Source organism: Colletotrichum spaethianum, assembly GCF_022836535.1.
Source record: "Colletotrichum spaethianum MAFF 239500 DNA, contig16, whole genome shotgun sequence".
NCBI classification, from domain to species: domain Eukaryota; kingdom Fungi; phylum Ascomycota; class Sordariomycetes; order Glomerellales; family Glomerellaceae; genus Colletotrichum; species Colletotrichum spaethianum.
The window spans coordinates 165,366-181,409 of record NW_026054786.1 but is presented as its reverse complement, the minus strand read 5'-3'; the positions used below and the strand labels follow the sequence as shown (position 1 = coordinate 181,409).

Genomic DNA, 16,044 nt, shown 5'->3' with positions numbered 1-16,044 from the left:
AGGCGGCCCTTGCAGGCTTGCAGCACTGACACCCGACGACGAGGACAGTAGTATAGGTTGGTGTACATATACATACCGCGCACTCTGTGTACATGTGGTAGATATTATGTAGTCACAGGCCAGTCGACATTGGCCAACAGCCAGCAACACGCACACTCCGTTCTCTGTACTCTGTACATACAGAGGCACAGAACCAGGGGGTTGCAGACACTACCGGTATCTTAGGTAGGTAGGCAGTCACTGGCCATCGAGACGTGTCACCTCCAACGAGCTGGCCCCTCCGAAACGGTTTACTTCCTTTTGCTGCTCCCCGAATCCAACGACCAAGAAGCAAGGGAAAACATGTTCTTTCCCCCCCTCCCAGACAGCCAGCGGCGACAAGCTATGCACCTGGCAGCTGTACAGGCACCGCAGGTGAGCTGGCCAGCCCGTGGACAGTGCCGGGCAGAAGGGCAGCACAGCAGCACGGCAGGGGGCGGCTCTCGCTTCAGGAGCTCGGGCGGTGGGCCACCCGTCCGCGACCTGTCATTTGCTAGCATCTGCCACCTGTCCAATCAGACCCTGCGCTGGCCCCCCAATATCCACGGTACGTACCTCGAGGTATCTGTTGTTTCGGTACCTCCACGTTCCAAACGTCCCTCTCACTTCTGTCTCTCTTTCTCTCTCCCTCTCTCTCATCGGAGCAGCCCTTTTCCTCTCTCCTTAACTCTCGGCCCTGCGAAGCGCCTGTTCCATCACCTTTATGCATCCACGCGACCGGCCGTTTCGATTCGCCCAGAGTCCCCGTCACAGAGAGAGCGTCGCGGGATCGGCGCAGGTATGGCATTGACGGCTCACCATCCATACCCAACTCTGATTCAACTGTGGCAAGCTTAGCCAGTAGGTATCTCCGTGGCCGAGAGAGAGAGAGAGAGAGACCAGCCGGAGACAAGCTTACACTTTCACGAGGGGGGAAAAAGCCACCCCGAAGCCATCACTATCGGAGCCCCTGTATTAGACCAGACGACTGACTAGCAAACTCCCCAATCCCACGCGCGGACCCCTCCCTCCAAGAGCGCGTCTCCATTGCCTCATTCGTGCTGTGCCATGTCGATATACTGGTAGTAGCAGTACTTGCCAGCTTATGATTGACCATCGCCAATCATCCTCTCTGCCCAGTTCGGTCCACAAGGGGGGGAAGCTACGAGTCGGAAAGGGGCACGAGCGACCACGCGGTTTGCCTGCCAAATTGATACGGAAATTTGACCTCAGGTAGCTCGGAAGCATCGTGCCCCCCCTTGCACCTTTTTTGTTTTATTTTATTTGATCTTATTTCATTTCATGTCCCTTCGTCTGAATTTCCTTTCCCCATCTCTTCCAGGACTGTGGCATCGGATGGACGCCCCCAAACGGGCCTCAACCCAAAAAGGATATCTTGAACCCCTCTACTACGTAACCAAGTGTCTGCCATCGTACGCTGCAAATACTGAGAGCCATCAGCTTCGTCTTCGACCTGTGTTGCCATGAATACTTTCGCTAACGGTCCATCCTTTGCCAACGTTCTTCAACTGCAAGAACCCTGCCGGCGTCCAGCGCGCCCTCTGTAATCCTTCCTCCGGTTTCTCTCCATCGCATTCTCTCACCTGCTCCTCCTACCCATCGTCGAATGTCACCGTGAACATGTCTCGCATGCAACAGAAACCCACCGCAGATGCTGCGTGTCACTGGCGAATCCTACATGAACGCCTCCACCGCCGCCGCCGCCCCAAGTGACGCCCAATCGTCCGTGATGCGCTGTCACCTCGTTCGCACATGTCACCGCAATCCCACCCCCGCCCATGCTTATGTGGCACCTTGCCGTTGGCCCAGCCCGGATTGCGGCCGACAAGAATACTGACAACGCCGCCAGGGCTTGCCTTTGCCCCAGCGTGCCCGACCGGATTCTTCAGTTGTGGACCAAGCGGCTTGAACGATTATCGTGCCCGAATAGACCGTTTAATGCGTGGAACATGCAGATGAACACTTGTTGAAATCGAATCACCACGTGCGATATGCTCATGTCCACAATCATACGCAGTCAGGCCGCAATGTTTATACGCAAGCAAAATCCGTTCCATTATTTTACTTCCAGCTATTATTACAAAACGTAGACAGAGCCATCCATAGTCATTCTAGTAGTCGTCGTCAGAGTCCGTGTCCTCGTCAGGTACGAGGGCACGGTATCTGCGGCTGGCGAGGTCCTCCTCGATGCCGCCCTCGCTCTCCGGGTCCACGTATCCCTCTCCACCGAACAAGCTCAGTGCAACGGGGAGGAAGATGAGTGCGTGCGTGCCGGCGAAGATGACAAGCGCCAGCCACACTCGGAAGTAGTAAATCTCAAAGATCTTGGACCTCGTGAACGCGAGCACAAAGACGCCCAGAAGCTTGGTGACGGTGATGCCCGAGAAGACGGAGCTTCCCACGTTGACCAGAGCGGTCCAGGCGCGGGCGTCACGGCCGCGGAAGCGGTTCTTGGCGCGCTCCATGACGGTGCGCGAAGGGAACATAAAGGCCCTCGCAATGTGGGCGCAGAACTCCACGCCGATGCCAACGCAGATGATGAGGTTGACGAGCGAGACCGCGTTGAGCGAAACCCCAAACACGGCCATCGCGCCAATAATGTCGACAACAGTCATGCAGACCGTGACGGTCACGACCAACGCAGTCATGAGAGACCCCAACAGGACCGACGCAATGACAAAGATGATGGCCACGGCCGAGCCAAGAAGGGCCCCCGTCAGCGACACGATGCTGGCGTATTGGTCGAAGAAGATGTAGAAGAGACTGTAGGGGAACACGTCGACGCCCGTCGTGCGGGTAATATCGGACGCGATTCTTCGGGCAGCGGACATGGCGTCGATGAAGTCCTCCTGGCTGCGCAACGGCGTGTGCATCGTCCTGAAATGGCTGGCGGGAATGGTGTCCGCCTCCGAGTCGATCACCACGGCCTGGCCATACGATGCTTGGCCGCCCAGCGGGCAGTCGTCGTTCGTTGGTGCCTTCAGGAACTTCTCGAGGTAGTGGATGAACTCGCCGTCCTGGGGCATGCCCGACAGGGTGATGTTCCAGGGCGGGTTGCGGTCGGCAAAGCATGCCTTGCCGTTCTCCACGCAGCAGGAATCGCCGAGGTCGGGGTTGAGCCACAGGAAGTAGTCATCAATCCAGCTGGCTGCTGGCGAGGAGATGTACGAGACCTCGGGTCGCTTTCTCTCTCCCTCTAGAATGTTTGCCAGCGAGAACTGATCGCAAGTGGTGAATCTGGCGCAGATCTCGCGTTGGTTCTTGCGCGCGGTGGCGTTCAGGCCTCTGGTGACAAAGTAAACAGGCGGCCCAGTTTCCATGTACTTGTAGAGATCATTGAAGTAGGGGATGAGGTAGGATCCGTCGGGAATGGCAACACGCTGGTCCAGGCCGAGCTGGACTTCGGGGATGAGGGCGATCCCGGCGGCAAAGAGGCCGAGGAAAACGGCGACGATGATAACCTTGGCCTGCTTTGCGAGAATGGCGGGGGCGTACGTCCGACGGATGAATTGCTGCAACCAACTCTCCTCCGGCACTTCGTAGAATCGGGCATTCGCGTTTCCGTTGCCGCCGCTGAGGTGGACACGAGCGGCCTTGACCTGGAGGCAGGGAATGCAGTCCGCGCGATGGTCCTCAACGCGGATCTGGTTCATGGCCAGGACGGACACAAACAACGTGATCTGGAGTATGGCGTTGATGAAGACGGCGCCGGCGGCGTAGGCAGCAAAGTTGCGCACCGCAGGCATGCCGACAAAGGTTCCAAGAGCAAAGGCAACAGTCTCGGTGAGGGCCGAGAGGAGAATAGACGGCCCCATGCGGCCCAGTGCCTTGGCGATCCGTTCCTCGACCATTTCATCGGGGTGGCTAACGTTGACCCGCTCGAACTCGTGAACGATCAGGAAGATGTTGTCAACACCAACGGCAAGGACGATGAAGGGGATAACTTCGGCGATGATGAGCGTGGCCTTGAGTCCAAACCAAGAGAAAAGACCGATGGAGGCGCTAATGGACATGAGGACAATCAGGATGCCGACAACGCCAAGGGAGAACTTGGACTGAACCAGAGCAACAGCTGGGTTCCTGATCATATCCCGGAATGACAGCGTAGTAGATCCGAGAGCCAGGGATGCGTAGAGAAACATGATGATGTAGCTAATGACCACAATCTTGGCATCGGTGTTGGTGGACTTGTTCAGCTCCTGCTCCAAGCTGATCTCGGTGGAGAAGGACAGGCGAAGACCACGGTCCTGGGCCTCCTGTTGAGCCTCCAGAAGACGGTCACGTAGGGCAATTTCCCAGTCTATGGCACGCTCAACCTCAGGGCTGCCTTCGGCTGCATTTTGAACGACCCAAGTGACTGTGATGGCAGTGGCGTTGGCGGGATCATCCTTATAACCACCAAGGATCATGTTGGGCTCGATGGGCAGGCCGAACTCGGGGCGGCACTCAACAGGCGACTTTGCGCACTGTCGGAGCTGATCTTTCCAGTCGTTCTTGCCAACGAGCGAGGGCTCGTTGTCAAAGTAGGCCCGATGGACTGAACGACACAAGCGGTGCCAGTAGGCTTCAAGCAAATGTCGTCGAGGGTGGCGCCAAACTTGGCGCCCTTAAGCTGCTTGACACTCTTCTCGACACTCATCCACCAAAGCAGCGTGTCGTAGCTAAGGACCGGAGCGGGTTCCTTGGAGTGCTGGTCGTTGACCAAGAACATCTTTTCGGCACGGTAGAAGGGACCGAACTGTTCATCAAAAAATGCCTTTTCCTGCGCAGCAGGAGAGGTAGGGCTGACCCAGAGGCGTGCAGGGTCCCGTTCGAGGTCGAACCTGACCCATCCAGCGCTAAGAATGATGACGATGATGAGGGTAACGCCAATGGTGATTCCCTGGTAGCGTGCCGCTGCGTGGCCGAGCTTGCTGAAAGCCGCGTCACACCAGGTATTAATCTTGTAGTATCGTTGAGGCCGGTCAAACATGGCGCCGTTCTGAACCAGGTCGCCCTCATCCTCGTCGTCACTGGGAGACGCATCTTGCAGCAGCCTGAGACGCTCGCTTTCTCTTCTGGCACGGCGTCTCCAGACAATGTGTCCGACAACTCCGGCAACAGCAGCGAACAGCAGAATGCTATACGTAAAGATGGCCGCAAAGGACAGGCAAGGCAGAAGACCGACATGGCAGTCGCCAGGCTTGGAGACAGCAGGGAGCTCTGGGCAAACAGAAGGGCAGTCGACGCACGCGCAGCGGTAGTTGGGGTCCTCGTCGTTGCACTTCTTCGCCTTCAGGTCGCGGGGTGACATGCCGGGCTCGTTGTACTCGGTGGGGAAGTTGATTTGGAAAGGAGAGCCAATGACCTTCTCGTCGCCCAAGAACTTGAGCAGCTGGGAGTAGTTCTTCGCGCCACCTCCGATGAAGTCAATGGCCCTCGAGTTGGAGGGGCCAAACTTGACTTCCTTGCAGCTGTCGAAGAAGCCGGTGCCGTATTCCTTTGAGATGAGCTGGTCCAGCTCCGTCACCATGGTCTTCTTGTTCTTCTCCTGGGTCTTTGTGATGTTTAAGAAAAGAGATTGATCGGGGGAGCACGTGAAGGTGCAGAACAGGTTGAAGAAGTTCTCCTTGCAAGCCGGGCAAGAGGAGATGATCTGGTTCGGTGTGCCGAGTTCGGAGGCGAGAGACTTGACCTGTTTGAAAAGATACGCGTTAGTACGCTACATTGAGGTGGTCTTCGGGATGACAAATTACCTGGTCGGCATCGCAGCAAACGGGACCAGAGTTCCATTTCGCTCCGCAAAGGTCGACGATTTGCTGTCGCAGTTTCTCATCGGGCTCCTCGGCCAGACCGTTGTCGGGGCAAGGCAGTTGCTTGCCAAAGAAGCTCTTGGAGCCGCAGTGGCCGCGCATAGCACATCGTCCGGCTTCATGCTTCGGTGTGAATGGCTCTGCTGTGGCGCTGCTGCTTAGGCCTGCCAGCAGCAGGCTGCCAGCTCCGAGAAGCTTCCACAGCGTCATCGTGGATGTCGTCTTTGCCGCTCAGCGGCTATGTTCGGGCTATAGTCGGTGCTCCGTTGAAACGTCAAGGTATCCGAAGATGGGTGACGAGTAAACAAATGGGAGGAGATAACGTCGCAGAATAGCCGAGAATGGACGACGACAACGACAGCGACGATGAGAGAGATGTGGATGAAGGATGGAGGAGGGACGATGGAACGGTCGGATGTTGGAGGTGCGACACGCGATACCTCAGCAAGCTTCCAGGGAGCTCCGGTATGACTTGCGACTGTTCCGCCCGCGTGCCTGCGTCATCCATGTGCAACAATGTGTGTCAGTGGGTGGCTGCCCGCCCGCCTGGCGGTGGTTCCAGCGTCCAGCCTGCAGAAGTGGAGACGCTCGCTCTGGCTAAAGGGCCCAGCTGCCGAGCGTTCCATTGGCGGGCTCAGTCCCAACCACTCCGCTGTCAATGCCCCCAGATATCAATGGCGTCACGAATATGGTCACGTGGCTGTCCGTTTTTGGTACCTGCCCAATGTGGAACAAGCTCGGATTCTCCTCCGGGGACCACACCGGACCACTTCCGGACTCCGGACACCACGCTTCCCCAGCCAACTCAATCCCGATCCAAGGCTCGGGCCGACGGCTTTGGTGTCAACCATAACATGGGTTGAACGATGTACTGGTATGCAGTCCGTTTACCGCTGAGTAGAGAACACAACAGACACGGATGTAGTATCCTGTAGATTATGAGCTGTCCAACCCCAGTCCCAAGATCAACGGATCAGCTAAAAAACATAGCACATAAACCTTTCTGACTGCTTTTGAACCACACGCTTCGTCTAATACGTCGAGATATTCCTCTCCGATATTCGAGAGAAACAAGGCAATAACATATATGGAAGAACTGCAGTAAATATGTCTTTAGATTAGCATTACAGAGTAAACACAACATTACAGCGACTATCTATGCTCATTTCAAAGAAAGAATAGCCGGAAATAGTTTACAACATTAAGTATGTACAGGTGTATGAATTGATTTGCCACTATCTTTTGGATATGGCATTAGGCATCTGAAAACTACAACGTCACGATGCTTCAAAAGTCCCTGTGTTTCTGTTGGAGTTTTTGGAAGAACATGGAGAGCTTCGATCGTAATGAGTTTTGGGACTCTGACCAGGGCAACGGCATAGATAGGTAAGGTGATTGAGCTTGTGAATAAATTCAGCCCCTGCTGGAAAGCGCGAAGGTACGATACCTAGATAGCTTCGTATTAGCAATACCAAAAAGCCATGTGGGGATAGCAGGGTCCAGGTAAGTCTAGCAGAGGGTAACAGAAATATGCAGAGACAAGACAAAGTGAAGCAGAAAAGCTTGTAGAGGGCTCAGCAGTGTCTATAGTGTTTTGTGCAAACTTCTCTTCAAGGCACATCTGGAAACCTGTGTCTCTACACACAATGAAGAAAATGACCGTGAGGTACTCTTGAAGCAGGGAATCATCGCAAGACTCAACGTCTAAGCAAGACAGCCAGACTGCGGCTGCAGGCAAGGCATTACAGTGCGGATGGTGAATATTTCCTAGTAGTTAAATTGAGTAGGGAATTCTATGCAGCTGCTCAAGAAAATGTCACATCTTCCTCAAAGCGCCTCCATCAAGCATTCTCACCCCCCTTCCTACCCTCCTCCCACCCAAAAATCTTCGGCCCGAAATTGTACCACCCATACATCTCAACGCTCCCAACCACGCAGAACCCCGTGATCAGCCAGAACCGCGCCCGCGGGCTCGACGTGATGTGTCGGAGGTTAAAGACGGGGATCTCGATCGGGCTCTCGCCGGACTTGTTGTTGCTGACGTTGTTCTTCCCCGGCGTGGGACCGGCGGCGGCGGCCCCGGGCCGGGTTGTGGAGAAAGCGACGCGCTGTTGCGGGGCCGCGAAGCTTTTGGCCGCGATGCGCGTTGTTGCGGCGGACATGGCCTTTGTTGTTTGTGCAGCCTTTTGGTCTGATGGATGAAAAGCAAATGTGCAGCCTGAGGTTGCAGACTTGGTTGCAGGGTGATCAGAGATAACATGATGCTTTCGACAAGTGTTGCACTCTTCGCGGCTCCTCGCGCCCTCTGGCGGACTTATATCCTTGATCCGTTTGCTATTTACGACCCGAGCGTCTTGTTTTTACGAAGCATGCGCCACACTCATCTTCGAACGACATGGTCAAGCGTAATGGTGGCTTTCCGAGCCGACTGCACCCGGAAATGTGGAGACAGGTCCGTCAGCTCGGAGGAACTTCAGTAGGGTCTCAGGTACCTCAAGCTGCCTGTTTAGGTCAAGGTGAGATGGGGTAAATCGGACAGCGCAGATGCCAAGCAAGTCACAAGTACAGCACTTTGTCATGTATTCTTACACTCCTATGCTAATCGTCCAGCCAACGCCTATCCCATCATATCGACGGTAAACGCCCCAAAATCCAAGCAAGATGCAATCTCATCAAGCAATCATGACCTGTTAATCGTGAGCGGCTTGAAGGGTTTCCTCAGCCGGTCTATCGGCGCAATGCCCCCTTCCTTCTTCAATGCCGCAGGTCGTTTGAACCCTCCAAAACCGTTCGTCGTCGTGGTCGCATGCAAACAGCTAGCCGGCCGTTCTCGGATCGGCGGCGGCTGGTCCGTGTTTTGGTTCTCCTTTTCAGGTGACGTTGGCCGAGGAGGTGAACTCGAGAAGTTTGCATAATGTTTCTTCGGCCCCACGGTGCCTTCAACCACTGGCCTCGCCGGCTTGGCGGGCAGCTTGCTTACTCCGAGCCTGTGCCCGCTAAGGCTCGGCTCGATGGCTGAGGCAGGCTGTTGCGCCCGGTGCGGGTTCGGAAGTTCGGGCAGCCCTTGGAAAACCGGCCGTGACTGAGAAGTAAACGAACGGTTTACCGCTGAGCCGGCTGCGTCTGACATGTCGGACCTGGATCTCTTGACGAAGCCCAGAAGACTCTGCTGATCCGCCGGTCGCTTCGTCGTTCCCCTTCGAGGCCCAGTCGATTTTTGAGGACCCGAGTCGCTACGCTGGGCCGATGTTGCCATATCCTTCGCAGCGGCAAGCATTGCCTGAGCTGCGCTTGCGGTTGTGAAGCCAGGCAGCGTGAAGCTGGAAGCACCATCCATCGTCGTAGAAGTATGCCATGTCGACGCTGGCTGGGAATCACTGTCTTCTGATACCGGCATTGCCTGCGGCCGCGGACGCCGTTGCCATTGCCTATTTCTGCCACCAGCATCGGCTTCGCCGAAAGAGTCCTCTGGATCCTCAGGGTACAAGTTGTCCTCAGGCCGTTCCAGGAGCGGCATGTCTTTGAAGACTTTGTCTTGCGACGGCACCTCAGACTCTCGTCGCAGTATGCGTCCGATTTCTTGCAAGATCCCAGGCTCGAAAGATGGGCCGCGTTTTCTAAAGTACGGGTGAATCTCTGATGGAATAAACTTCGACAACTCCGTACGCTCGCCCCCATTTCCTCCGTTCTGAGAACTGTACATTGGGCAGCTGAGGTAGAGAAGCGACTGGGCCCGCGTCATGGCCACGTAAAGAAGCCGGCGCTCTTCGTCGAGATCCTCGGACCTCATGTGCGGGATAGATCCATTATACACGGCAGGGACGAAGACGACCGGCCATTCCAGGCCCTTGGCTGCGTGGATGGTCGAGATGGTCACCATCGGCTTGTTATCCGCATCGCCTTTTTGCTGGGCATCCGACGCCAAAGAGACATTGGCCAAGAACCGGCCAAGGGCGTCGTTCTCTTGCACCTGTTGGACTCCATCGATCTCCGGGAGACGATCTTCATCCGCTGTTGCGCTCAGGTCCCGCATGAAGTCTCCAGCCAGACTGATAAACTCCTGGACATTGGCCCATCGTGCCTCGTGCTCCTCCGGATAGTTCTCTTGGAGATACTTCTGGAAGTTGAGTTGCGAGAGCAGATTTTCGATGAGATCAACTAAGTGATAATACGGGCTCCCGGTAGGGGGCTCTTGGATTTTCCTCCTGACTCCCGATACCAACCGGAGCAGCTCTCCGCTGATCTTCTGCTCCATGGCCTTTTTGATGTTTGTCTTTGCTTGTCGTTCCCCTCGGCAATGCTTGTTCAGCAATACCCAGACGCTCAACTTGGAGCTTTCAGCTTCCTCAAGAAGGGACTTGATGGTCGTGTCTCCGATGCCGCGGCGAGGCACGTTGATGATGCGAGCCACTGCATCGTTGTTGTCTGGTTGGTGAATGACACGCAGATAGTCGAGGATCACCTTGACCTCTGCGCGTTCGTAGAACTTGAACCCACCAACCATTCGATACGCCATTCCAGCCTTGCCAAGGGCCGATTCGACGTGTCTGGAGAGGGATGCTGATCGCAGGAGGATTGCCACATCATCATGGGTAAGCATCTTACCCGCCATCAACAGCGTCCTCTTGATCTCCGACACGACCCATTCAGCCTCGACGGCGGAAGACTTGAGGCGGCGCAAGACTGGCCGGGTGCCTTTATTGTGTATAGGAAGCAGCAACTTCTGGTACCGTTTCTTGTCTTGCTGGATAACCTTCAACGATACGTCTAGGATCGCTTGCGACGAGCGGTAATTTTCCTCGAGGGAAATCTCGTCAGTGTCCGGGTAGTCTTTGAGAAGACGATAGAGGTTTTTGATCTCGGCGGATCGCCAGCCGTAGATGCTCTGATCAGGGTCTCCGACGATGGTAATCCTCTCCTTTGCCTGCGCGAACAGCCTCATGAGCTCATACTGAATGCCGTTGGTGTCTTGGTACTCGTCGATAAGCACGGCCTGGACGTTGGCAACACATGACGGATGCTTCCGCAACAGCTCCGCACACCGAGTCAACAGGTCGTCATAGTCCAGCAGGTTTGACCGCTCGAGGTGGCTCTGATACTCTCGAAAGCAAGTTTCGAGATCGCGGCTTTGTGGAACCTCCTTGCCGTTCCGCTTTTGCGGCGTCTGGTTGTCGCCTTTTGCCTTTTTCTTGCTGATCCATGATCTTGCAACCGGAGGATCCACCGAGAGCTGGAATCGCTTGCATATCCTCTGGATAATGGACCTGGAATCTGCATCGTCCGCAATGGCGAATTTTTCGTCTAGTCCGATGCGTTTCCCATAAGCTGCAAGATAGCGGCGGGCGATGCTGTGAAATGTGCCGAGGACAATCTTCTTCCCACGGTCATCTCCAAGGGCCTTAGCAATGCGTTCCTTCATCTCCCGTGCGGCCTTGACCGTGAAGGTGGCGACAATAATGTCGGTGGGGGCATAGCCAACATTGTCCACAAGCCAGACGACGCGGGAAGCCAGAGTATGCGTCTTGCCACTCCCTGGACCGGCCAGAATGGCTACTGTAGAAGACTTTGATGTGACGGCTCGGCATTGTGCTGTGTTCAGGGTTGCCAGGATAGATTCGGCTGGGCCAGGAGCCGAGCTAGACGAGTTCATCGTCGAAGAGCGATCATTGGCGAGAAAGAACACATCAGACGCAAGATCTGGTATTCAGGCAACAAGTGAGCAAACGATGCTGAGCCCCAAGACCCTTTGTCGTCAGTTGAGTCGCGTGCTACGGGCTGGTCGACGCGTCCGGGTGATGCACAGTGGAGGCGCCAGCAGCCATGTCAACAGCGCGACTCCCGGCACGGTGTCACATGATTCATCAATCGACACAGCACGTGAATGATTACGTGAGTGACCGAGATTTCTCCATCTGAAGTAGTGCACCTTCCGGTACTTTCAATGGAACGCACATGCGGCAACTTAGGTAAGGTCGGTGTCCTCCGACAGGTCCCCACCCCTAAACGGCACCTGCAGGAGGGCGACCCGGAACGCTGCAAATACCGAAGGCGGTGCAAACACTCAAACGCTCTGGCATCTCGACACCAAAAGCTTTCGTCAATGGCTTTCTTTTGCGGCGGCTCGCACAAAGCGACCCATTGAGACGATCTAAGGCTTACCAGACCATCGGGGCGACCCGGCAGTGCAGTTAGGATTTGTTGTGTTGGCCCAGTCCTTTACCTCGTGCGCGCGCGCTCAGGCTACTGTCTCGACCCAAGCAAACTTTTCCACAATGGTGGCTGGTTTGCGCCCGGCGTTGTATCTCGTCGGATTCGGTAGCAGTTGCCGACGGTTTACTGTGTAACCATCTGTTGTGCACCGCGGGGATACCTCAGTGACCACAGCCTCTGCTCGCCCTGCGCCGAGACCATCATCTGTGGCGCTGATTCGACGAGCTGAAGATTTGTTTCCTCGATCAATGGTCCCATCCCGCTGTTTCCACACGACTCCGACCAATGAAAGGGTGGATGAGATGTCCGATTGGGGATAGAGAACATTGTAAGCACCGCTTGGATAAAGTCTGTTCTCGTTTGCTTTGATGCATTGCGATGAGTGAGTTCTTCGCCCACCCGCCGAAAGCGAACCGTTGCCCCCGAATCCCAAGGTTTCCCCTCTCTGCCAGGGAAAAATTAGTTGAACGGGGCAAAGTGTATCTCGACGTTCCATCGGTCGATTGGGAAAGGAAGGCCTGGATCCTATCACGGTGATGAAGCTACTGATCATCACGCTTTAATGCTGCTCCCAATGCGAAGTCACACCTAGGCAGAGATCCCATTCGAGGACGGCCTGTGATGTGATGGCGCAGACGAGTGCTCCGTAGTGGCTTTGTGCAATAAGCCGCGCCCTATTGCAGAAGAGCACACGCGGTCAGAGACGTAGCCGTGGACCCGACGCAGGGATGGCCCTCCCGCTGACCGGCACCTTGGCATGGTTGCTCTTCTTCCCTTTCGGCGCAACGGTTAGAAGACAGGACGAGAAGTGAGGACCACGAACGACAGGCTGGACACCTGACCGGGGAACCGCTCGTCTTTCACCACTTTTCCAGACTGGACTACGGTGCTTCCGCCCTCAGTGGACGGCCCATTCTGGGCCCTGGCCGGCATGGCGTCGCCCTGCACCGACGAATTGAGTTGTCCAAATCAGTTCGTGTGGTACAGCGCGGGGTTGGATCAAGTTGGATGTGATGGAGCAGCCCGCCCAATCAAGACCCCGGGAGTCGTCCTCGGCGCTTAAATCCCCCTGCCATCACGTCGATCCGTCCAACCACATCTTGGGAAGCCCTTGATGCTCCCGCCTCCCCCTCTGCAGACGACAATAATAGCCACGGGCCATTTTGGGCGCTATCTCGCTCGTCGCCATCGACCATCATGCAAGTGCGACCGCTTCGCAGGAGTCGTGCCTGGGGGCTCCAGCAAGTCAGAGTCCAGAGCACACGGCCAGCGCCAATCTCGACGCACTGCCGAACCTCACCAGCCGCTATATACCCTTTGTGCGCCGCAGAACCGTGCCTTTCCATGTAACTTCTCCATCACAATGTGTTTCGGACCCTCCTCCAGGAGGTAAGATCATCAAAGCTGGATTTGACTTTTTAAAAAGAGTTGCGGTGTCCTCACCACCTCACCATGAAACCTGTCCAAGCCCTTCTTAACTCTCGACCTCGACCTCGACTTCACTTCTTGACCTTCGCTCTCTTCTTCATCATCTTCGCCTGCAGCCCTACCACCACGCAGGCAGACCCATCTGTCCACGAGACTCGCAACAACAACCCACTGAACATTAATAGGGATCCCGCACCGTCGCCCGAGGACGGACCTCCAGCATCTGCCGGTGCCCTGAGAGATCCCTCATATCTTCCCTACCAGGTCGGCGCCATCGTCGGCTCGTACGGAGTATCCTTGGTGCTGGTCGCCGTTTTGTTGCTTATCCTGTCCAAGAGACGTCGTGAGGCCCTGTCTGCCGGCGACGAAGAGGTTGACTTCGAGGAGCCAAAATCGCCCCCGTTTTCGCTGCCGCCGAAGCTCACGCTAGAGGTGCCCAGTTCCCCAAGGAGCATCCCGCGGAGCCCCGTTCGCAATCGCAACTTTTCGTATCCCGCCGCGGACGAGTATCAGACACCGGAGTACCCAACTCCCCAGACGCCTTACGTCGCCCCAACACCCACCTCAACACTTCACGCGCCCGGAGTAGATTTCACGGTAGACCAGCGAGTGGTTGCAAACGATAGGAAAATGGCACAGACGCAGCTCGAGGAGATGTACAAGTACGTGATGGAGCAGGAGGAGGCCAAGGCACAGGGCATCAAGCTGGAGGGATCGCCGGTGCTTTCCAACAACCCGCCGCAGTTGCCAGCACCACCAAGCGCCGGCTTCAGCAAGTCGACGCTCAGGAAGGAGAAGCACAAGCCGGGAAACCTGAACCTCGGGGAAGAAAAGTCCGAGAAGAAGCAGTCGAGGGCATCGTCCATCTTCGCGGCCCTGCGCTCGCCTAAGAAGAACAAGGAGGTCAGGGGCATCAGCATCTCGTCGCCCATCATGACCCCCATGACGGGAACCTTCCCACGCCAGGAGTCCCAGGAGCTGAGCGCCATCCCGCCGCGGCAGTACGCGCCGCCGCCGCCGCCGCCGGTGCCTTCCAGCCACATGCAGTACGGGAGCGTGCAGCAGCAGAACGGGCAAGTGTCTCCCGTCAGCCCGGAGCACTCGCCCGAGAGCACGCAGAGCATCGACGAGCGGATCGGCGGGCAGATCCCCATCGGCCACATCCGTAACCCGTCCGCGGCACTGTCCGAGATGGACCCCAACTCGGCCGTGTCGGAGAGGTCGACCGCCCCGCTCATTGGGCTACCGCAGTCCCCGAAGCCGGGTGCCCGGTTCTCCACCACCCTCCCGGCATCCCCGAAGCCGGGCTCATCGTTCCAGATCCCCGCGGCACCTGGTGCCGGCGGTGGGTTCCGGTCCAAGGCCCCTCGGCGGTCCGCACCGGCGGCGCCCTACCGCTGCGCGCGTACGAGCCCGCGCTAAGCTCGCCGTCCCTAGCGCAGCAGACCACCAAGCAGACCGTCTTCACGCGCACGGGTCCGCTGTCCCCCTCTGGAGCACGGACACCGGCGACGGGGATGGCGGTGCCGTACTCGCCTTACCAGCCCTTCACGCCGTGCGTGCCCATGACGCCGTCACTGGTGACCAAGGCCGACCGCAAGAGGATGAAGAAGCTGGAGCCCAAGACACCGACGTTGGAGATGGTCAGGAGCGAGGACGACATCTGGTAAATTGCAGGGGTAAGGCCGGTTGGGGGGAGGGCTGGTGGGGGTGGCTAGAAAAGGGAAATACCATATAGACTGTGGGATCAAGCGGGCGAAGCAGGCCTAGCGGGCGACCGTATGGAATAATGTCGTGAACGAATTTTCCTTTTTTTCTTCTTCTTCTCTTCTCCGAGTCCAGAACCAGGACGCCGTTTCTTGGCGTTGTCTCTGTTGATGTTTCTTTGTTGCTTCAACCGCATATACGCCAGTTGCCATATAAAGCAAGTAAGGAGGACGATGAGAAGTGAGAGCGAGTCAGATTCATTGGGCCAGAGCTGGTGACATGTGAGCCACGGATGCACAAGGACTAGGAGGCCGGAGGGAAAGGGAATCTGCCAGTCTGTGTTCTGGAGCCACGATCTAGCATCTAGGTTATTTAATTAGGGTTTCTCCGTTATTCGCACTTGGCCCCCCCTCTCCTTGTAACCCCAGGGTTTCCCGTGCCATGCGTGTTGCCCAATGTCCAAGGATCAATAGGCGTTTCAGATGGACCGGACGAGAAGGGGTCAGGCATGTGCCTCGCCGCGTCTCCTGGTGTGTCAAGTCGGAGCATGTGCTGATCTGCGGTGCGGTGTGGTGCGGAGCCACGAGGTTAACGATTAAGAGAGAGGGACGTGTGAAGGCAAGGGGACCGACACAGGCGACTGACCGGCCTGCCTCGAAGGGTCTGGAAAGAGAAGTCGAGGCAGAGCGGGCGGGCGAGCCGGGGTTGGGAATGTTAGAGGCCAGGACGATCGGGGAGATATGCGGGGCTTCAGGTTCACACGTTTTTTTGCTTGGCCCGCGGTCAGCGTGGCGGGTTTGATGTCGCATCCATTGCCCCATTGTGAGACACTTGCTGAGGCGTTCGATAATGGGGGAGAAGGGGGGGG

At 56.5% G+C, this 16,044-nt stretch overlaps 4 protein-coding genes across 4 annotated transcripts; 1 reads left to right on the top strand and 3 right to left on the bottom strand.

The window, feature by feature from the left end:
• Positions 1-2,150: 2,150 nt before the first annotated feature.
• On the bottom strand, positions 2,151-6,041 carry ColSpa_06552 (NPC intracellular cholesterol transporter 1-related protein 1; the record flags this gene model as incomplete). Its single annotated transcript, XM_049272764.1, is given in 3 exon segments — positions 2,151-4,576; positions 4,588-5,713; positions 5,775-6,041. The coding sequence occupies 3 exon segments, from the start codon at positions 6,039-6,041 to the stop codon at positions 2,151-2,153; spliced, it is 3,819 nt and encodes a 1,272-aa protein (XP_049128721.1).
• A 1,631-nt stretch (positions 6,042-7,672) lies between these two features.
• ColSpa_06551 (uncharacterized protein) lies at positions 7,673-7,993 on the bottom strand (the record flags this gene model as incomplete). The annotated part of the gene is made up of 1 exon (XM_049272763.1): positions 7,673-7,993. One exon carries the CDS (start codon positions 7,991-7,993, stop codon positions 7,673-7,675), a length of 321 nt encoding a protein of 106 aa, XP_049128720.1.
• Positions 7,994-8,511: 518 nt separating this feature from the next.
• On the bottom strand, positions 8,512-11,481 carry ColSpa_06550 (ATP-dependent DNA helicase srs2; the record flags this gene model as incomplete). Its single annotated transcript, XM_049272762.1, has 1 exon — positions 8,512-11,481. The coding sequence occupies one exon, from the start codon at positions 11,479-11,481 to the stop codon at positions 8,512-8,514; it is 2,970 nt and encodes a 989-aa protein (XP_049128719.1).
• Positions 11,482-13,493: 2,012 nt separating this feature from the next.
• Positions 13,494-15,139, top strand: ColSpa_06549 (uncharacterized protein; the record flags this gene model as incomplete). Its single annotated transcript, XM_049272761.1, has 2 exons — positions 13,494-14,874; positions 14,907-15,139. 2 exons carry the CDS (start codon positions 13,494-13,496, stop codon positions 15,137-15,139), a joined length of 1,614 nt encoding a protein of 537 aa, XP_049128718.1.
• Between the last annotated feature and the right edge of the window lie 905 nt (positions 15,140-16,044).